Consider the following 22,562-nt stretch of genomic DNA (forward strand, 5'->3'; position numbering starts at 1 on the left):
GCTAGAAAAGAAAGATTGGTTATCTCCAGTGTCCAAAAATGATTATTCTATCACAGACTTCCTGCTCCCCACCAGGTTCCCTAACTTCCCTTTCCCAGGGAGAAAAAGCGAGCAGCAACATCAGCAATATTGCACCCTTAATGTAGAATGAATAACCCCAAGGGACTTCACAGAAGAAAAACAATGAACGCAGAGGCAAAGAACATATTAAGATAGACAAACCAAAAGTTGGTCAAAGTTATGTGGTTTAAAGGTTGACAGAGAGGTGGAGAGGCAGAGGGGTTTGGGGAGGCAATTCCAAGGCATGGAACCTAAATGGCTGAAATCATCACCACCAATGCTGATCATCGGAAGGGAGTTGCACACAAGGTCAGAGTCAGAGGCCAAGATTGTTCTGTGGGAGGGGAAGGGGTGTGTTGGGGGAGAAGATTACAAAGATAATGAGGGATGAGTCCATAAAGGGCTAATTATCTTAAAATTCCTCAATACTTCTCAATAAATATTAATTCAACTCCCTTTTAAATATAGGAACATGAGAACATGGGGTCATTCAGCTTAGAGTCTGTGAAATTGGTACTTACATCTTCTAGTCTTATCTTACTGTCCAAGACTTGCAGGTTAATAGGTAAATTGGCCATTGTAAATTGCCCCTGGTAGGTGGTAGGAGAATTGAGGGAAGGTGGGGATGTGGTAGGAATATGGGATTAATGTAGGATTAGTATAAATGGGTGGTTGATGGTTGGCACAGACTCGGTGGGCTGAAGGGCCTGTTTCAGTGCAGTATCTTTAAATAAAAAATAAATAAAAATCTACTTATTTCAACTTTATCTATTTATCTTTCACTATGTCTCCCCTCCATCTTTTCTCCAGTGAAAGTGAATTTAATTGTTTAAGCTTTTCTTCATAATTTCACCCCTCTAAAGCATGAAATCATGCTGACCACATTTCCCTAAACCCTATCTCACCTACATGCCATTTGGGGTAGAATGAACCAAACTGCATAGCATTTTCCAAGATTGCCCTCACCACAGATCTAGAAATGCCAGTCTAAATTGTTCTGACTTGCAATCCAATACCTCTAGATGCATTCCAATACTAGATTTGTCTGATTCATAACCACTTTACATTGACTGAACTCCTTCAGGGTATGATCAATGATCACTGGCTTATTCAGAATCTCTGAACTGGCCTCCAAAATGCTAACTCCAGAACTAAGCTTATTTTGAATTTGTAAATCCGATCAACAAGAACCATTGGAAATATTATAGTGCAGCTTTATTTCTTTTTAAACAAACATTTCTGAACTATATCAAAACATACACTTACCTTAGCCATTCTCCAATTGTCCATCGTGACCGCGTCATAAGTTTGAATGGAAAAAAGGTCTTAATTCAGTACATCGACAGCACTTCCTGTTTTTGCAGACTTGTTCCAAACACAGAATATATCTCTTGCTTGAACTTTCGATAAAGCTCAGACTGAACACAAACCAGTTAATTCCATCTAGACTCCCCAGAGTGAGCTTGCATGTTGCCAAGCAGATGAGGTAAGCAAATTTGGCAAACTGGAACCAGTGCTGAATTTGTTAGTCGTCAGTGTTTTGGTAATGTTTGAGGTGCCATAATCCACAATGAGCTGCAGGTGCTTCAAGGGACTTGCCATAATATTACTGGAATAATAAGTTCAATTTGTCTTTATTTCCCTCTTTTTTAAAAACATATATAAAGAAAAAATTAACATCAAAGTTGTTATGTTCCTATTGTCATAAAATTATCTTTACACTTGTTCATGGTTTGGCACAGATTTTTGCAAGTAGTGCATGTGTTATTGTACATCATCACCGGTGAAGAAAAAAAGCTCTATCGCTCTTTAGAGCATAGAACCTGCAGTCTTACTAAGATATTTAATTTTTCAAGATACACAACAATTACATCTCTTGTAATTCCAGCACTTCCTTTTTTGTTTGATCATTGACAAGGCCTCTGAATAATTCTTCTTGTGAAACATTATCCCGAAGAACACTAAATATAAGCGCAATTGTTTTGCCGGAAAAAAATTAATCTTCTTCAAACATAGGTAAAACTCAAAAGGCCCCAATTTTTACTGAGAGCAAACTGCAGTCATTTTTGCTGCAGGAAAACCAAATAATTTATTCCATGGTTCAAAGGGTTTCTTTTTTTTTTGCAGAAGCTGTAGAAAATGTTAAGAGTCTACTAAAATGTTGTCAAGGATTAAGAAAAAACTGAAGAAGTGAAATAGCAGTACTAATGGCAACCATGTTAATTGTACCATAGCCAAGCCAGAACAAAGGTTCTCCCACAAATTAGTTTGCCATTCTAGGAGTTCTCATGCAAGTCATTCCTTTCAAAAAGGGGGGAAAAAAACTGCCTCTAGCATGCAATTCGTGCGTCAAAAAAGGGGGAAAGTAAGGGGACAGTGCCTGGGCTTAGAAGGTGCTGGGAAAGCAAAGGGTGCATTACAGCCACTGTAGTGCTGTATTACCTCAGTTTTTCAAGAGAGGCTGTCACAGATGGGTTCTTGTGCTGCTGTTCACGCTCTGCTCTCTTTACCTTACTCTTTTCATCCCCTGACAATTTTAATGTTGCTTTGTGACGGTACATTTTTTTGTGGATGGGACCGTTACTGGCAGGAATACTTGAAGTATCAGAGCTTCTGTCAAAAATGCCACCTCGTATGCCAGAACTGAAATGAAATTCATTGTTAGGACCGGTTGGTGCAGCAATATGAGGAACTGTGGATTTTGCAGGATTTTTGTTACTTAAGGCCTTGGCTGTTGCTCTCCGGTTTTTAGCAGGCAAAGAACTATTTGATTTCTTTTTGGATTCTGACATTGTACCACCCAGAATGTTCAAAGTTTTCCATTTCAGGCTGTTTACCTCAAGTGACTGGCATGTACCTAAGGCCATGTTATGTCCCCCAGGGCTCCAGATTGGTTCAATAGAAGCCATCATAAAACGTTGGACTTCAGCCATTCCAGAGGCAATATTAGAAAGTATATTACTGGGTTCTTCAAATTCTCTCTGATCATCAACTAACAGATTATTACTGTTTACATCACTGTGCCCAGACCAACCAGCACTGGTCCTTTTGCTCAAAGGCCAGGTACTGTTTCCCCCATTTTGTTTTCTACCCCGTACAGCAGCAGAACCACGATGTGGAAGGGTCTCATTAAGAAGCTGAACACAAGGTGATATGCTGTTTTTATTAACAAGTGCATCCAGTGACTTGCTGTTAGCTGTAGGCAGCTGCACCTGATCACTCTTTTTAGCGTGTGCTGCACTGACTGATTTTTTTGAGTTTTTAGAAGTGCCAGGATTCTGACGCGAATTACTTTTGTTTTGAGTTTTCTCAGTCGCTTTAGCGGATTTTGGTTTCCTTGGTTTTTTTGCACCTTTTGAGGTTGAGCTTTGGTTTGGGCCCACATGCTTGCTGGAGGTGCTTTTCTTCTTAGCTTTTTGTCCCCTATTACTGTTATTTAATTTCAGCATACCAGCTTGCTTTTCAAATGGGTTTGTTTCAGTCATTTCACTGGCATCTTCATTATTAAATGTATGAAACTGAAATTGATGATTATTCAAAATAAATGTCTCAGTTGATTGATCATGCGTCTGGGGTACCGTACCCCATTTCATTTCATTTGGATCTCCAAGCATTGCTTGAGCATGCTCCTGAAAGTCTTTGGGTTTGCCTGATGTCTTGACCTCTGGTCCCACTATTTCAGGTGAAAGGTCAGGTGTACTTGGTGGGGAAATCTCAGACAGTGTCACCTGCCTGAACCGATCGGGAGTAAAGTTTGAGATGTCAAGGAGGTCAGCAGATTCCTTTAGAGGTGCAACTTCATCAATGCTTTGCTGAATTACTAGCTTGGGGCTGCAATGGGCCAAAAAGTCATCACTCATATCATCCTCGCCATCATTTTCACATGACTTCAAACTTAAAGAGCTAAAATTATTGGTGCTTGCTGACAAAGAACTCACTGAATCAAAACTGATGAGTCTGGTGTCATCTGGAGCTACTGAATCTCGATGGAGCTGAAAATTGCCATCACCGTCTTCTATTATGCATGATTGATAGCTGGTATTTGACTGCAGTGGCTGGTTATGGGAATAATTCTTGCCAAGTACAAGTTCATCACTGTGTATTTCTATTTGTTGATAATTGTCATTAATGGTTCTTGAAAGGTTAGTGCCTTCCGCTGGTAGCGAAACTACACCAACCAGACCAGTCGACAGAATGGCAGGTGCTCTGTCAATAGCTGAATATTCCTGTTTTGCATGCCACAACTTTTCAAAGCTTTGTTTTTCCTCTTGATAAAGAGGGGACTGCTGCTGTTCAGATTCAGAGGGAGGGGACATTACACAACTTTGCGTGAGGTTTGAAGGGTTGAAATGATTCTGTGGCTTGGAAGCAATAACAGAATGATGTGGGAAGTAGGAGAGCCCAGTGTGACTTATGGAATCGGATGCATCCAGCAGCGTCTGTAAATACCCCCCAGGGATTACTTGCACAGTAGATGCAGCATTAGCAGATGGCACAGGCTTGTCAGAAGAGCAGGTGGCTGGTGAAAAAGTAGAGTTCTTAGCCGCAGCCTTTGCATGGCACGATTTAGATAAATGGGTGTTGTCTGGGACACAATGAATGGCATCAGTCAGAAGACTATCTGAACTACACTGCCTCGTTACAGCTGAAATCATCTCACTTCCATTTGTCATTGTCTCAATATCATTTACTGCCATCTTGATCTTTTTGCTGGTGTTTTTCATTTTGGCTTCTGCTTTTAATTTCAGTCTCTTTAGTCTGCCTTTCTCCTTTCCTCTGTTGTCAAACTTTCCTTGTGATTTGCTTCTCACTGATGTCATGTTGGTGGAACACAATCCATTTGCACAGCTAGGAATTTCTATTGCAACTGTCTGGGCATCTACAAACTCCATCTCTTCTCTGTCAGCACAGGTCAGCCTTTGAGTTTCAAATGGATCAAAAGAGCATGCAATCTGCTTGTTGGGCCCCAGCTCAAGCCGAACTCTACGTGCCCTGTGTCTGTTTGCAATTTGTTTGCCTTTCCTCTTGGCAGGATGAGAAAGAAACATATTCGACACTGCACTACTTAAATGCAGCCTTTTCCTTCTTTGAGTAGGCACTGAAAACACATGCTCAGATTGTTTTTGGCACCAAAATTCCTTTAAAGGTGCAAGCTTTTCATATTTACCTAATGCTTCATCAGTCAAATTCACACTTGTCTGGGTGGCATCAATTTTACTTACTTTCACTCGCATATCCTTTTGGCCTTTGAACCTATTAATAATTATATATTTAATAATAACTGGAGGTCCTCTCCGAGCTGACTTTCGGCGCTTTCGTGGGCACCATTCATCATCATCTTCCTTCTTAGGACCATCCGCCGGCCATTCCTTCTTTCCTGAAATCTTTTCATTTTCTATGGAGTCAACATCGTACAAATAGTCATCACTATACCGTACTTTCCTTTTGGCACGCAATGCATAATTTAGTTGGCCAGAGCAATTTGCATTTTGTCTCGAAAGATACCTAATACTATCCATGCTGCCTTTTACGGTATCATACGAGGAATCGGTTCCATAGCTGTCATCACTGTACTCTCCTGAATCTTCTACTGAATTATTTGTTTCAAAGAAATGATTTCTTTTAGAAGTTGTATATAGCTTTACATCTACAGTGCTACCGTATTTCTGCATTCCCGCCCTCTCTTCCAAGTGGTCGTCGTCCTCCCAGATGTCAATCTCATCAGAATTGATTTGTGATGCATCTAAATTCATTTTCACAGAGGCTTTGCCTTCCTTTTTTGTGCAGTTTGAGATGACATTAGGAAAAAAGCTTAACTGTGCTTCTTCCTGAAGCACATTTGTCTTTTCTCTGACATTGTCTTGAAAGGATTCATACCTAATCTTTAAAGAGCAGACATCGCTGCTGAGAGTCGATTCATCATCAAACATGTAATTGTCCACTTCTTCCTCTGCAAAAAGATTGACTGAAAGCTCATTTTTTGAGCATAGGTCAAGCAGTTCTATTTTGCTTTCACTAATAAAAGACTCAAAATAAGCCCAATCCTGGCTAGGATTCGATAGTAAAGCTTCCTCTCCATTGCATTTGTCCAGCAGTAATCCTTCATAGTAATGTTTTTGAGTAATATCTTCAGACTCACTGTCAGATTTCTCTACATCTCTTTTGTCTGTAGTCCTTGATTTGTGCACAGTAAAGCTTAACAGTTGGTCTGAAAGCAGCTGATCCCCATATCTTGCACTTTCTCCTGTACTCATGCACTGAATCCCTATATCGGAGACTGAATAGGTGTCACAATCCTTGTTCATGTCACCTATTTTCATGCTTATTCCAGGTTCTGCATCAATGCTTTCTTTTGACTCAATGAAGCAGCCCAAACAGGTTCTGCTCTGTTGCATCAAACAATCGTCAGACAGCGACGAAATGCCTTTGGGCTCCATATACCTGAATGGAGCTTTGTCAGAATCCTCTGGTACGGACAAATAACTCACACCCTTTGTAACACAAGATGTAAGAGAAATAGCATGTGTGGAGGAATCATTTGAAGTATGTTCAGGCACATCAGCTAGTCTTAGAGGAGAGGGTGGGTCCAACAGGCAGGCCTCTTTTGAAGTTGGTAAAGATAACACCCTGTGCCCCAGTTCATTTTCTTTTGGTGAAATGAAAGATGATAAGGTAACGGCAGCATCTGCTGCACTGTAAGACTTCATAATTTTCCCTGCACCACATGATTCTACATGGAAGGAAGAAAGTTAAATAATTTCAATATACAGTAATGTAGTTCCCATTTTCGGCTATGCAGATAAACAATTTAAAGTACATTACTAAGGAGAGATAAGAAAAATTACACATAAATGCCTTCAATCTCGAACCAAGAGGAATAATTTTGGCATAAGGGAACTGAAGTAGCCACCATACAGAATTTATTATTGCTATCAAATTACAATTATCTCAATAGAAGCTGAAAGGATACAGCAGAACTTGTTAAAATCTCATTATGGTTATGGTTTATAGCTCAGTTTCCATCTAGGCTCCAATTCAGTGTTATTCTGAGAATTATTCATTCATTTAATTTGTTAATTAATCTTTTATTAAAATGTGTCATTGGGGCAAAAAAGAAATGATCACAGTTTTCAAAGACTAATCACCTAAATAACTACGGATGTAAACTGTGAAATTTTAACAGAGTAGAATTTGCTTTTACAACCACAACAAGAAATAGAAGGGTGGAATGCTAATTCTGCTGACCTTTATGTTTCGATCATTTTGATCCATATACATTATTTGCATATATTATATATATACTACCTATACGCACACACATACACACTAGTTGATTGCCTGTGTCATTGCACACCAAAACTCAAGCCCAAGGGAAGTCTTCAGGTGAGACAAGATTACAAGAGAAGAAATAATTGGGTGTGCAGACACTTAAAAATTATACATTCTGCACTTGTTATATTTACAGTATTAATTCTTAATTCCATACTTTTAATGGAAGTTGCATGTGTAAACTTATCACTCTTATTACACCCGCTTGCCAGTGAAGCTGTATAGTAGGGGGGTGGGGTAGGGATTTAATTCAGCATGACAGGTTTAAACAGGCCATTTGCTTGAAATTGTGATCAAAACTATTTACCATGGAAAAAGTTGACATGAAAGGTGCGCAGACATGAGATTTTTAATATTTACTGGTCGTTACCCTACAGTATTGCACCTAGGCGTTGAGATCAAGTATAGTATTTGAGTGAAGTGGGGTTTGAGGCCATTCAGCAATTGGACAAGGGCGCATGAACATAATTCAATCCCCATTTTAAAGTCAAACATTCTGCTTTTTAAATATTATTATAAATTCCTGCATCCAGATGTTTAGTGCAACCTCCCTATGTAAACTTGTCATACAGTAATTGCACCATCCCAACTGTGGTCACTGCAACAGTTTCAATGGGGGCAGGTGCAATTAGAACATAACAAGATTCAGAGACAGATTCCATTATACATGTGGACATAGGAATTTATAATGGAATGTGTTTACAGGAGGAGCTTGCAGACATGAGAGTTTTGATATGCTATAGATAGATATAATTAAAAACAATTCTCAGCATCTCTTGCAATTTCCCTAGCAGCAAGAAAAGCAGTGAATCTTAATGAAAACCATTGATTTTCAACAGGTACATCTATGTGGTCAACCAGAAATAACAGCCAACTGCTGGAACTTATTAAAATATACTGACAAACCAAATGCCCCTGCTTTTAACCAGAATTTTAAAGCTTATAATTTTTCAGGAATGTTTAAATATGCGAAAGATTTAAACATTATTCTTTGTCCCTAATGCTACAATGGTGACCGACCCCCGCCAATGAAAGGCTCCAAATCCATTGCACATCTTTGACAGCAACCCAAGGAGGTCTTCACTTTTGAATTAGGTCAAAACAACTTTAAACAATTTAACAATTTTTTTTAAAGATAAGGCAATAGCATAGTCCATTAAAAAGCCACCAAGTTACGGCTCAGAGCAGTAGAACAAAGTTTCACATCCACGAGATCCTGCTGACAGTCATGCCACTAGGAGCGTTAGTGAGCAGACAGTACAAAAATACCTACAGAGAGAGGATGAAAAGTTGGTGACCAGGCCATCACTCGACTGTATCTCCTCGCAGCTGGTTATGGAGCAGAATTGCAGAGGCTTAGGAAGCATTCTATGCTAAGATTGGTGCAAAAAAATTAAAATAAGGGAAAAGCAGAAATACTCCCTTGGCCATTTTTTTTTACTGTATTCTAGTTTACATTTTATCAATCTATTTTTATGGGTGTTTGTTTTTTTTCTGCTCAACAAGGTGCAAGTTATCAGTGCTGCGAAACTGGTACTTTTCTACATTTGATATCCAGTGTTGACATCAAACATTCCCAAAATCACTTGTAGTATGGATTGAAGGTAAAGTTCCTTCTCTTCTGCTCTTACAACATACCTTTAATGACAATCTCAGACGTTTTCATTTCCCAGAGAAGCCACAAGGATGCCTACTATGAAAGTGTCAATGAATGAAAGATTGGAGGCAGTATCATGCCCACAAGGCTCTGGGTTAAGACTGAACAAACCCATCTCATGTAAGATCTGTATAGCTGTGAACGAGAGACTTTTACCTTATCAGCATGAGATTCAAAACCTGTTCTCAGAATTTAAAGGTACTAACCCCATTGTACCACTCAGTCTCCCAATCTCATTTGTACAACATTTAGTATAGATTACTACTTTAAAGAATAGATTACCCAAAACGCTTACACATATTATGGGCAATGATCCAAAGCGAACATTCCCAATGAGCTAGCATTACCATTTTTACAGATATATTGTGCCATACCATTATGTGACTCACCCACTTTTGAAGCTCTTTATTGTATTTTCATGCCATCTCACCAGTGTTTTCCAAATAAACATAGTGTTCGACTAACAAGATTTTTTAGATGCAGGCTGTTAAATATTTTCCTCTCAGCATTCCTTTTCCTTTCATTGAACTGTTAAGAAGTCAGAGTGGAAAGACTCAGAATAAGCCTGATGGGCCATATTCTCTGATATGCTCTCCCCTTTGAAAACTCTGACTTGCCTGGATAGCAATTTTTTGGACTCAGGTGGCAGGAAAATTCAAGTCTACAAGCAAGTCTTTTTACAACACATAGCTTAGCTGTCAACTGGGAGACACCCAGTTTGCAACAGGAGGCAATAGAGACAATGATTTTCTACATTAAGATAGTGTCTACACTTCAGAATTGGCTATGTGACTTCCTGAGGTCATGAAATGCATTATATAAGTGTAAGTTTTTTTCTTTCTATGATGGCATCTGGAAAACTTACCACCAAAGCTGTTTACAACAGTAAATGGAAGAGCTTTTCTGCCTGATGCTAGGTCCTGGAGAAGGACTTCACCACTTGTAGTCTTTCTGCCTCGTTAGGTATCTTGCCCAAAAGTATAGATGTGGGAGGACATCAGCAAGCAACTAAAATGGTTGACAAAATTATCCAAAAATTCTCAGATGCCTTTGATGCATTGTTCAACCTCCTATTCTCGAGTGAGGCCATTTATAAGACTTTTGTTGAAATGTACATCATGGAAACAGCAACATATGTCAAAGTTTTGGCACATTTTTTAAATTCTGCAACAGGGATTGAATAATTTATGAACTCATTGACATACCTGCTGTTTCCATGTTCTGTGCTTCGACAAACATGAAATATTGGCCAGGTTTAAATTCTCCCTGTAAAGTTAGCCAAAGTATTGTGAGCCTGCATCACGCTGGTGCACATGCACTGTGTATAATCACTGACACCAACAGTTTTCAGAAAGGTTCTCCTGCAAAAACAAAATTAAAGCATTGTTTGGCCAAAGAAACAATAAAAGGATAATGTATTAATATTCCAAACATTCATTTCCCTACTCTTTTTAGATTTGTATATGTAAATATATAGTTAAAGCCAAACATTAAGATATTCAATGTCTATCAATAAGATTACAGGATAAGCTCTCAATTCACAAGAACCCAGGGTAGAAATCAAGACCCCCAAACCTTTTCCCACCTCCTGACCAGACCAATTTAACTGGACAATGTGGAAACCTCAATCTTCATCAAGAATGGGTTATGCCTTCGCACCATTTTGGTTTCCTGCTTGCACTCACCGTACCTCTGAAGCAGAACTCAAAAAATGCAACCAGATCTCCCTAATGCTTGGATAACTTAGTCAAGTGGGAATGGTCTTGTGAAGAGGAAGGGGAAGACTGCATTGGTGCTGTGCAATCACCTACCTGAGGCTTGTTACAGCTTGCTTCACTATGCTTGGATTTAATAGCCTCTTCCAATCATTCAAGCTAATATTCTTTTCAACCACTGCTGGAATGATTGACTAAATTCATGGTTGAGTGACAGCTAACATGGGAAGGCTTCTTACAAATTCCATGACTGCAAATTTTAAGTAGTCTTGTCCTTTGCTAAGGAGCATAAAATCTTACTCATGGATGCAATGTTATCACACCTGTGACAGGATTAATGCAACTCACTGACAGCTGCTCATTACTCTTAAAACAAAGGTTTATACCTCTTTTTGCCCAGGTCAGGGAGATAGGAAAAAAGCAGTCCACCTTACTTTTTATTGTTTTTAATAACCTAAATAAGTCAAAGACAGTTATATTGAATCAAATTAAAGACATCTGCCAACATGGTGTAATCTTGTTAATGGCTTTTTCGTATTGCAGAAGGAAAGCAGTTATAGAACTATAGAACCACAGAAAAGTTACGGCACAGAAACAGGCCATTCAGCTGATCGTGTCTGTGCCAGCTGAAAAACTAGCCTCCCAATCTAATCCCACCTTGCAGCACCTGGACCATAGCCTTGCAAGTTACAGCAGGTGCATGTCCAGGTACCTTTTAAATGAGTTGAGGGTTTCTGCCTCCACCACCGATCTAGGCACGCACCACCCTTTGGATGAAAAGGTTTTCCCCTCATGTCCCCTCTAATCTTTCTACCAATCACCTTAAATCTGTGTCCCCTGGTAATTGACCTCTCTGCTAGGGGATACAGGTCTTTCCTGTCTCCTCTATCTAGGCCCCTCATAATTTTGTACACCTCTATTAAGACACCCCTCAGACTCCTCTGTTCTAAGGAAACCAACCCCAGCCTATCCAATCTTCCCTCAAGGGAAACTTTCAAGCCCTGACAACATTCTTGTAAATCTCCTCTGTACTCTCTCCTGAGCAATTATGTCCTTCCTATAGTGGGATGACCAGAACTTAGTTAGAGTTAGAGATACAGCACAGAAACAGGCCCTTCGGCCCACCGAGTCTGTGCCGACAATCAACCACCCATTTATACTAATCCTACACTAATCCCATATTCCTACCACATCCCCACCTGTCCCTATATTTCCCTACCACCTACCTATACTAGGGGCAATTTATAATGGCCAATTTACCTATCAACCTGCAAGTCTTTTGGCATGTGGGAGGAAACCAGAGCACCTGGAGGAAACCCACGCAGACACAGGGAGAACTTGCAAACTCCACACAGGCAGTACCCAGAATTGAACCCGGGTCGCTGGAGCTGTGAGGCTGCGGTGCTAACCAATGCGCCACTGTGCCGCCCTGTACGCAATACCCCAGCTGTGGCCTAACCAGCGTTTTATACATTTCCAGCATTACACCCTTGCTTTTGTATTCTATACCTCAGCCAATAAAGGAAAGCATTCCATATGTTTTCTTTACCACTTTATCTACCTGTCCTGCCACCTTCAGGGACACGTGGACATACACTCCAAGGTCTCACATTTTCTACCCCTCTCAATTAAAGGCTTGCTTGGGTCTGGGAAAAAAACCCGACCTGAACCCAACAGAACCACATCGGACATGAGAGCGACCCGGCCTGAGTCCTTCCATTTTTTCCTACGCCTGACCCGACCACTGGAATGCTCACTTTACCTACCTTCCAATTCTGAATCCATTTTTCACTTTTTCAGTTTGTGCAGATAAGCAACAAAAACAGTAATTGGACTTGAAAGGTTGTTTAAAAAGATGAAAATTGGAGCCACGAAGTCAGTTATTGTTTGGTCACGAGTTAAACAGAAAACCATGGAGTTGTGCCCAGACAGGCTGTGCCACACTGTACCAGTATCTGTATTGCTTAAAATAAACACAGCAATTGCCCAAAGGCTCAGAAAATATTATACATTACCTGGACTCCTACTTTACAGGTTGAAATACTTGCTGCAAGTTCATCAGCAAGCAGCTGAGATGCAGAGACCATGAAGGTCCTGAGTGATTAATTATAAATCATACAGTATTCATATAAAAATATAAAATGATCACTGTCAGGACTCTAGTCTACACACTGACTTCGTAGCTTCAATCTTCATCTTTTTAAACAACCTTTCAAGTCCAATTAATACGGTGTGTGTCCGACCCGGACCCAGAAGAGCAACCCGACCCCGAAAGCCAGACCCGGAACAGCGACCCGACATGTCGTCGGGTCGCATTGGGTTTGGGTCGGGTAGCAGGCCTTTACTCTCAATATCCTCCCACTTATTGTGTATTCCCTTGCTTTGTTTGCCCTCCCAAAATGCATTACCTCTCACTTCCCCGGATTGAATTCCATTTGCCACTTTTCCACCCACTCAACCAAACCATTGATATCACTCTGGAGTCTACAGCTATCCTCTTCACTATCAACTACACAGCCGATTTTTGTGTTATCAGCAAACTTCCTAATTATGTCTCCGACATTTAAGTCCAAATCATTAATATATACCACAAACAGCAAACTTTTTGCTAAACAAGAATTAACAGGGAAGATGCCATTATTGCTGCCCAGGGTCCAGATGAATTTAAACAAGAAATTGGAAACAATAAAGTCTGTGACAGCTTCCATCAAGGAAACTTCAATCAATACCAAGGTGGAATCTCTGCAATTCTAAAGTCCCTGATAGACCGCTCTACCTAGAATCTTAGAATTCCAGATACCGTTTGCTGTCACTGGGGTTTACTGCTTCATCTGAGAGATGTAGAAATCAGACTTCACACAGAAAGCAGCTACATCTATTCTCCTGTTACACAGCAATCAGTGTTTTGCTTGTCACCACAAAGGGTAGAGTGAGAGGAGCAATCAAAAGGTGTGAAACTTCAGGGGACTACTCTCTTTTCTGTAACTTGTGAAGAAAAAGGCTGCATTTCCTGATACCAGAGTCAGAATTTCTTTTCACAAGAATTTTTTTTGCACAAATGATATTTGCACAGGGTTGCATACAACAGGTTAGAGTAATGCAATTGGTCATTACTGAGAAACTAATGTAAAGGACCAAGGTCACTAAGTGCAGGGCACCACCAAGGTTGAAAAGAGTAGAACAGATGAGATAAACCAGGGAATAGTAATTAGGCAGCACCAAGCGTGGGTGCTGTAATGGGAGTTAGGTGCTTCTGGATGAATGAATTATAATGAGCTGAATGGCCTCTCTCTTCCATAATTATTTTGTGATCTTGTACAAGCCTGAGGATTGTAGGAGGAAGGAAGATTGAGAGGGGCAAGGAGCTCCAGTTCTGAAAGAATGAGTCAGAGCAGGCATCTCTGCAATGAGTCCAGAAGGATGCAGGAAGGAGAGAACACACATATCTACAATTTGAAAATAACAAGACAGGAAATTCTCAGAGGAGCATGGCATTATTCGTAAAGAAAAACAAAGAAGGTTGCGACATATTGGTTGGAGGCTGGAAATAAGAGTGGAATCACATATTAGTTGACAAGTTTGTTCCTGATTCTACAAAGGTGATAGGTGATTCTCTCCAGATATGGGATGGGCTTTATGGATAATTAATTGATAGAAAATTAAGTGCTTAATTTAATCGAATCACTCAAAACATGCATGCATTTAGGTTAGGAACATCGGACTTAGGAGCAGGAGTAGGCCATTCAATAAAATCATGGCTGATCTGGCTGTGGTCTCAACTCCACTTTCCTGTCTGCCCGCCATAACCCTTGACTCTCTTGTCTATCAAAAATCTATTTAACTCAGCCTTGAATAAATTCAATGACCCAGCCTTCGCTGCTTTCTGGGGAAGAGAAATCCACAGACTAATGACCCTCAGAGAAAAAATTTATCCTCATTTCCATCTTAAAAGGAAGACCTCTTATTCTTAAACTGTGTCCCCTAATTCTAGTCTCCCCCACAAGAGGAAACATCCTCCCGGTATCCACTCTATCAAGTACCCTCAGGATCTTATATGTTTCAATGAGATCACCTCTCATTCTTCTCAACTCCAATGGGTACAGGCCCAACCTGCTCAACCTTTCCCCATAAGATAACACCTTCAGCCCAGAATTAGTCGAGTGAACCTTCTCTGAGCTGCTTCTAACGCAATTATATCCTTTTTCAAATAAGGAGACCAAAGATATACACAGTACTCCAGATATAGTCTCACCAAGGGCTCTGTACAGCTGCAGTAAAACTGCCCTACTTTTATAATCTAGTCCCCTTGCAATAAACACCAATATTCCTAGGTTCTGTATATATTTTATTTATTCATGGAATATGGGCATCGCTGGCAAGGCCAGCATTTATTGCCCATCTCTAATTGTCCTTCAGAAGGTGGTAGTGAGCTGCTTTCTCGCACTGCTGCAGCCTGTGTGATGTAGGTACTTCCACAGTAATGTTAGGTAGGAAGTCTCAGGATTTTGATTCAATGACAGCGAGGGAATGATAATATATTTCCAAGTCTCGATGGTGTATGACTTTGAGGGGACGTGCAGGGAGAATGTGCTGGGAAACACATGGTAATGGAATGGTAATTGCTGTGTTTGCTGAGCAAGCACAATCGGATCAGAGGGTTTTCAAAATGTGACAAACGAACAGTCAGGTTGGCGGCACATGATGCAGAAGAACAACACTGAGAACAAAGATCTTGAATAATAGCATTGCTCTCTGAAATTAATTTGCATCATTAGATCAGATATGGGAAAATTTATAGTTTCTGGAAACCAGTACTATAAATATTTTTTGCAGGTGGTGGTGCTCCCAAGCACCTATTGCCCTTGTTGTTCTAGGCAGTAGAGGTTGCGGGTTTGGAAGGTGAAGAAACATTGGGGAGTTGCCAGTTCTTCTTAGAGATGGTACACACTGCAGCCACCTTGTGCCAGTAGTGGAGGGAGTGAACGTTTAAGGTGGTCAATGGGGTGCCAATCAAATGAGCTGCTTTGTCCTAAATGATGTTGAGCTTCTTGAGTGTTGTTGGAGCTGCACTCATCCAGACATGGGAAGAATATTCCATTACACTCCTGACTTCTGCCTTGTAGATGGTGGAAAGGCTTTGGGGAGTCAGGAGGTGAATTACTCGCTGCAAAATACTCAACCTCTGACCTGCTCTTCTAGCCGTGGTATTTCCAGCATTTTCTGTTTTAATTTCAGATTTCCAGTATCTACAGTATTTTGCTTTTGTATTTATGTGGCTGGTCCAGTTAAGTTTCTGGTCAATAAAGAATGCACCAGGTAGTACCCTGTGAGGATGTACTAGTTGTAATGAAGAGAGAAAAGGGGCAGAGGGGTGGTGTTAGTCACAGGTTTGCCGACAATTATATGCTCCTGGGCATCCAAATCAGTGTTGGCAGGAAACCCAAGGGAAGGTGAGTCAGTGAGTGCCTCAACTAAAAGAACGTATAGTGCAGTCAACTTGTACTGAGCCGAGGGTCCACAATGGATCAGCATCCTGGAAGAGAAGGTTTCCAAACCGTATTCTTTGAGTGGCGGATTTTCCTGATTTAGTTCATTGCTGATATAAGTTAGAACCTCTGCTCCCTTTCCTATCAATACCAGAGACTATTTCTAACTGATCAATCTAATAATAATTGAAATTAAATTCATGGAGTTTGAGAAGCAAACATCGAAATGCCAAAGATTTTAATTTTAATTATTTTAATAGGAGGTTGATGCCAATGTTTCTTCATTAAAGTGTGGCTTATAACTTAGTACTACCCTGCTTCCCCCAAGATCACTGGAAACAAACTTTTCTTTTAATTATTTCAAGTTCTTTTAGGAAAATCACCTACACTAATGTTATAATCCGTGATGCAGGCTACCTACCCCAGCCTTATCGTAAGCCCTTTAATTAGATTTGGCATATTGTTTGTAACTTAAGTTTACTTCAAAAAAGTATGAAATGCAAAACCCTTTTATGACATGTTTCAAAGGCTAAATCCATTAAAAATATAAATTCTCATTTTGGATATGTCATTGATGAATCATTTTATAGCTGTAATTAATTCCTTACCATGTATATTGAAGCCGTTAAGCTGTGCTCTATCGTGGTGCTGTGCAACAAAGTCTTTTTCTTGTTTATCCATCAATTTTTCTCGTTATTCTTTATTCCATGAATCACTGTTTTCAGCCACTCTGTAAGTACATTAAATATAGTCCAATTAAACTGCACAACAGCTACACAACTATAACTGCAGACAAAAAAGCAGCTCATCCAGCATTTTGCTGTGTTGAACAATAGAAGCTTGTCTATTGTCTTCACAGGGACATACATTTTATACCATTAGTTCGCTTGCTACAATAGTTACTTGGATTGCAGGGGCTGTTTGTGAGTTTTTTTTATATATATATATAAATGGAGAGTAGAGGGGCACAAGGTTAATGTCTCCATTGTTATACAAAACAATGACGGTGTAATTACTATCATTCGGTCTCTAGCAGACATGAACCACTCAGAATGCACTGATCTCTGAAATGAATGGATTTATTGACATCATCGCTGCAGCCGTTTGGAATATATCACTGTGTCATAGGCGGCTCAATCTCAGTAATCATGGAACAGGTGGGTTTTTTTTTTAAATGATTAGTATTTTTCAGTTCTTCTGATTTCACATTCTTCTAAAAGCAAGTATTTTAACTGTCAATGCATTCAATTGATCACCATAAAGGCCTTTACTACACTTTTTTCCTTTATTCTTCTACCTGTAGGAAGATAATGAGGATAACCACAGAATTTTTAATTTTGTTGAGATTTTCCTCAATTCATGTTGGAGTACAGACTTACAGACACTAGTAGGTATGCTGCACGTTAACCAAGTAGTTACTATTCACAAGTGTATCCACATAGTGGGTGTTGATTGGCTATTTGATGTGAGACATTGCAGCTTAGACGGGTCATTCAGTTTCCACACACAAGAATTTTATAAAGTAGGAAGAAAGACTTGCATTTATATAGCGCCTTTCAAGACCTCAGGACATTCCAAAGTGCTTTACAGACAACTAAGTAATTTTTATTTTGAAGAGTAAGCACTGTTGTAATGTAGGAAACACATCAGCCAATTTGCGCACAGCAAACTCCCACAAACAGCAATGTGATAACAACCAGATAATTTGTTTTTCGTGATGTTGAATAAGGGATAAATATTTGCCAGGTCACCAGAGATAACTCCCCTGCTCTTTTTCAAAATAATCATTTACGTTCACATGGGAGAGCAGACAGGGCCTCGGTTTAACATCTCATCTGAAAGACAGCACCTCAGACAGTGCAGCACTCCCTCAATACTGCACTGGAGTGTCAGCCTAGATTTTTGTGCTCAAGTCTTTGGAGTGGGACTTGAACCTACATCCTTCTCATTCAAATGCGAGAATGCTACTAACTGAGCCACAACTGACATTGAAGAATGAAGAACAGGAACCCTAGGTGATTTTCCCTTTCCTTGCAGACAATGTGATGCCCATATTGCTGTCCTATCTTGGACCAGCCACCTCTGTACCAAACCTGCTGCTTTTACCTGCATGTTCTAGCATTATTTTCCACACTGCCTACCTACTGAGGCATTAGTGCTTTAAAACAAGCCAAAACACTGTCCTCAACAGGGAAATAAAGCAATTTTGCCAACTAAAGGGTTAACTTTCAACTGCCATCTGACTGGTGCTTCAGTGACTAAACTTGTATTCACAATGTCCTTTCTAAAGGTAGATTAAATAGACTTATGTTCGATCCCAATTATCTGTCTTAATCTTAGTTACATGCTCTGCTGTCTATTAAAAATAGGCTGCTAGTGACCTGGGGGAAAGTTCAGCCCAAATCCACCTCACATTACATGGTAACACACATACATTGTGCACATTGTGGGATTAGATGCACATCTGCCCACTGGCAAAAACAATATGAGACACTGACATAACCAGTTTCGTCCAGCACCTGCCAGGTTGCATTAATACACCAAAGCCATTTCCCAGCAACCAAACAGTATTGTTTATGCAATTCAGCCTTCACTTTTCTCCCTCGGAACGGGTATGATCCCTCTTTTGCTGCTTTAGTCAGCTAACCTTCGCCTCTTGCATCACATACTATCTATAGCTAAGCTACTCAAATGCAAGATCTTCCATATGTATCTTGGGGTACAATTTTACTTAGGGTTCCGGGGTTTTGACTTTAAATCCCTGTTGAACCACATGGACTGGAGTTTAATGTCCCTAAATAGGGAACCAACAGGAGGCGTAGGAGAGAAGTCCATGATAGAATTTTCAAAAAAACTATACTCTTAGGATATGGGTTAGGTCCTTCCCTAGCTCCCCTGAGAAAGAGGTGCAGGGCCTTATCCTTTAAGTACTGCACACCTTGCGGGAATGGCACTCTCATAAATGTGGTAAGTACAGAATTCGAGTGTTCTCTCCAGGAATGATGGAAAAATGGCGATTAGGTCTAAATTAGGGTGTTTTGCGACTTGGAGGGAAACTTGGAGATCGTGGTGTTATTTTATTTATTTATTTATTTATTTTTATTTAGAGATACAGCACTGAAACAGGCCCTTCGGCCCACCGAGTCTGTGCCGACCATCAACCATCCATTTATACTAATCCTACACTAATCCCATATTCCTACCACATCCCCTGTCCCTATATTCCCCTACCACCTACCTATACTAGGGGCAATTTATAATGGCCAATTTACCTATCAACCGGCAAGTCTTCCTGTGACATTGTCATTCTTATCCTTCTTGATTGTTAAAGCCACGGGGGAGGGAATTGCTGTCAAAGTAAGCTTGATGAGTGGCTACAGTGCATCTTATAGATACTTCAACTACAGTGTGCTGGTGATGCAGAAGGCAGACTGAGTCCAATGGGAGGGCTGATCAAGGAAACTGATCTGCACCGGATGGTATCAAGCTTCTGGAGTTTTGTTGTTCCATTTTTGGCATCACAAAATACAAGTCTACCAGTTTGTGTTGTTTCAACTACAAAGATCATCAGATTTTCCTGGATTTTCCAATCTGCAGCCAACATTGGGAACTACCTGGTCATCTTCAGCCAATCATCAGTATGCTTAAGTTATGCCAGCAACAAATGCTGGCCTTGCCTGCGACGTTCGCATCCCATGAGCAAATAAAAAAAAGGCATAAAAGGGCTTTTAATTTTTTTAAACAAACAAAGAGTATCCAATCTGTTGCCTCTATTTTTCAAATCAGCCTCAAAAGGAATGTAAGCAGTGGATGGTGTAGAAAAACTGGAGAGAAGCATAAAGAGGATCATTTGGCATTCGTCTCCCAAAAAACTGAGAAAAAGTAAAAGTGCCTGCACTCTTCTGCTTTGTGATGTGTTATTTGCCCAAGTGTTGTCCCTTTGAAAATTAACAGCTCTATGCATAATATCTGCTTTTAAAGCTCATCTTAAGTAACTTCAGAAGAAGCAAAATGAGTGACAGGACTGCCACTCCCAATGCTTAAACTATAAAGGGTGTGTGGGTGTACAATAGTGTAGAACTCAAGATAAGCTCCTTGACAGAAAGATTGGTAGGTCTCATCCATCAATCCAACAGCCTAATCCTTCAGTTCCACATTGCTGTAAAATCACAAGCATATTACCACTACTTAATTGCAGTATGTGAGAAATATTGAAGATATAATGTGTGCAGTGTTCAAGGGCCATGATGTGAATAGTTTTAGCATGCTGTAGTGCTAGGTGAGTATTTTAGCATTAGGATGACACAAATGAGGCACTCTAATCATTATATGAACCTATTATAAAGTCAAGAGGTTACGATAATTTAAAACACCTAATTATTTTCATACAGATAGAGAAAATGCTGGAAACATGAGCAATTTGATTAGCAACTGAACAGGAAAGATAGGCTAACAATACAGGCAGGAACTGTATCTGAATCAAGAGTTTACATAAATATCCCAGCTGAAATGTTAACCTGAACATCTCATTCAGATGCTGATTGATCAGATGTCCTTTTTAAGCATATTTTACTTTTATTTCAGGTTACCAATAGTCAACCATCCATGGCAAAGCAGGCAGCTTGATCGGTAGCCCATCCACTGGCTTAAACATCCACTCCCTTCACCATCTGTGTACCGTGGCTACATCTACAGGATGCACTGCAGCAACTCACAAAGGTTTCTTTGGCATGCCTTCCAAACCTGCGACCTCCACCACCCTGAAGGACAAGGGTAGCAGTTGCATGGCAACACCAGCGCCTCCAAGCTTCTCTCCAAGTGACAAATCATCCTGATCTGACTTTCACTGTTGCTGGATCAAACCCCCCACTAACAGTATTGCGTGAGCATCTTCACCACCAGAACTGGAGTGCTACAAGATGAAGGCTCACCACCACCTTCTCGAGGGCAACGGCACCTGCATCCCAAGAAAGAATTTTTAAAAATATAGAAAATGCAAACCTGAAATCTATAAGACAAATTTTGCAAGATCCTTTGCCATCAGCAGGGCCTAGGATGCAAACAGCACAAATTGAAATAATTGTCTGATTTTTCAATATGAAGTGGGCCTCCAATTTTACTTTAGCTGTAAAAGAATGTGATGGCAATTTACTATCAAATAAGTCTGGAGTTGTGCAACTTCATATTACAGCTTTACCAATGGCTCAGTGGTTTTGCACAGTAAGTAGCTGAGTCGCCCATTTGTGTCAATCCCTATGCTATGTCTAGTTAGCACTTCTCAGTTGGGTGAAATTAAGAGCACCACAATTGGCCTAACTCTGGACGTATTCCTGGAGTTTTCATCATATGACCTCCTGCGTCCAACTGTTCTGCTCCCACCCCTCCTGCCTCCAACTGCTCTGTCCCCACCCCTCCTGCCAATGGTCACCCAGCATGTTCAAGCTTGCAATGCACTGCCTTCCAATTTCAAGCAGAAAGCAAACAGACTTGCTCACCAGCTTGGCTGACAGTCAAGATTCATCCAAGCAGGCTCTTTATCCCTCCAGCATCTCCAATATTTTTAGAAATTTAAACAAACGCATTTAAAGAAAATGGGAAAAAATTGCTCATTTAGGAGTGCATGTACAGAAATTGCTGAAGACTAGTGGATAGATACAAAAACAATTTAAAAGGCTAATGGAATGTTAGCCTTTATCTTAAGAGGGACTGGAGTACAAAGGGATGGAACTTATGCTAAAGTTGGAAAGAGTTTTGGTTAGATCATATCTGGAGCATTGTGTTCAGTTCTAAGTGCCATTTCTCAGGGAGGATATATTTGCCTTAAAGGGGTTGCAGCGTAGATTCACCAGAATGATACTGGGGCTAAAAGGGTTAATTATATGAGAACAGGTTACATTGACGAAGCTTAGATTCCCTTGAGTTTAGAAGATTAAGCTGTGAACTAACTGAAGTATTGAAGATGATTAAAGGAATTGATTGGACAGAGACAGAGCCACCATTTCCTCTGGTGGGGGAGCCTAGAATATAATTTTAAAATTAGAGCTAGGTCATTTAGGGGTGAAGTCAGAGAACACTTCTTCACACTAAGGGTAGTGCAAATCTGGAACTCTCTTACCCCCAAAAAGCTGTTGAGGCTAGGGGTCAATCGAAAATTTCAAAACTGAGATTGATAGATTTTTATTATGTGAAGATAGTAAGGGATATGGAACCAAGACATGTAAATGGACTTGAGATGCAGATCAGTTATGATCTAACTGAATAGCAGAAGAGGCTTCAGGGACTGAATGGCCTACCTCGTTCCTTTTTTTCTTCGGT

General features: G+C 40.2%; 1 protein-coding gene across 3 annotated transcripts in view; it reads right to left on the reverse strand.

Annotated features, from left to right (window-relative positions):
* The window catches only part of nexmifb (neurite extension and migration factor b), a 221,069-nt gene that overhangs the window by 15,689 nt on the left and 182,818 nt on the right, over nucleotides 1–22,562 (reverse strand). For 2 of the 3 annotated variants that reach the window (XM_068047267.1, XM_068047268.1), the window contains exons 2-4: nucleotides 16,856–16,977; nucleotides 10,252–10,407; nucleotides 1,327–6,790 (exon numbers count right to left, since the gene is read on the reverse strand). In XM_068047267.1, coding sequence (XP_067903368.1) covers nucleotides 2,499–6,790; nucleotides 10,252–10,285 — 4,326 coding nt within the window. In that variant the 5' untranslated portion in view covers nucleotides 10,286–10,407; nucleotides 16,856–16,977 and the 3' untranslated portion in view covers nucleotides 1,327–2,498. Of the gene's footprint in view, nucleotides 1–1,326; nucleotides 6,791–9,911; nucleotides 9,980–10,251; nucleotides 10,408–16,855; nucleotides 16,978–22,562 lie in introns of those variants that run through there. The other variant, XM_068047269.1, reaches the window with a different exon arrangement.

Source organism: Heterodontus francisci, chromosome 15, assembly GCF_036365525.1.
Source record: "Heterodontus francisci isolate sHetFra1 chromosome 15, sHetFra1.hap1, whole genome shotgun sequence".
In the NCBI taxonomy this organism is placed as follows: Eukaryota; Metazoa; Chordata; class Chondrichthyes; order Heterodontiformes; family Heterodontidae; genus Heterodontus; species Heterodontus francisci.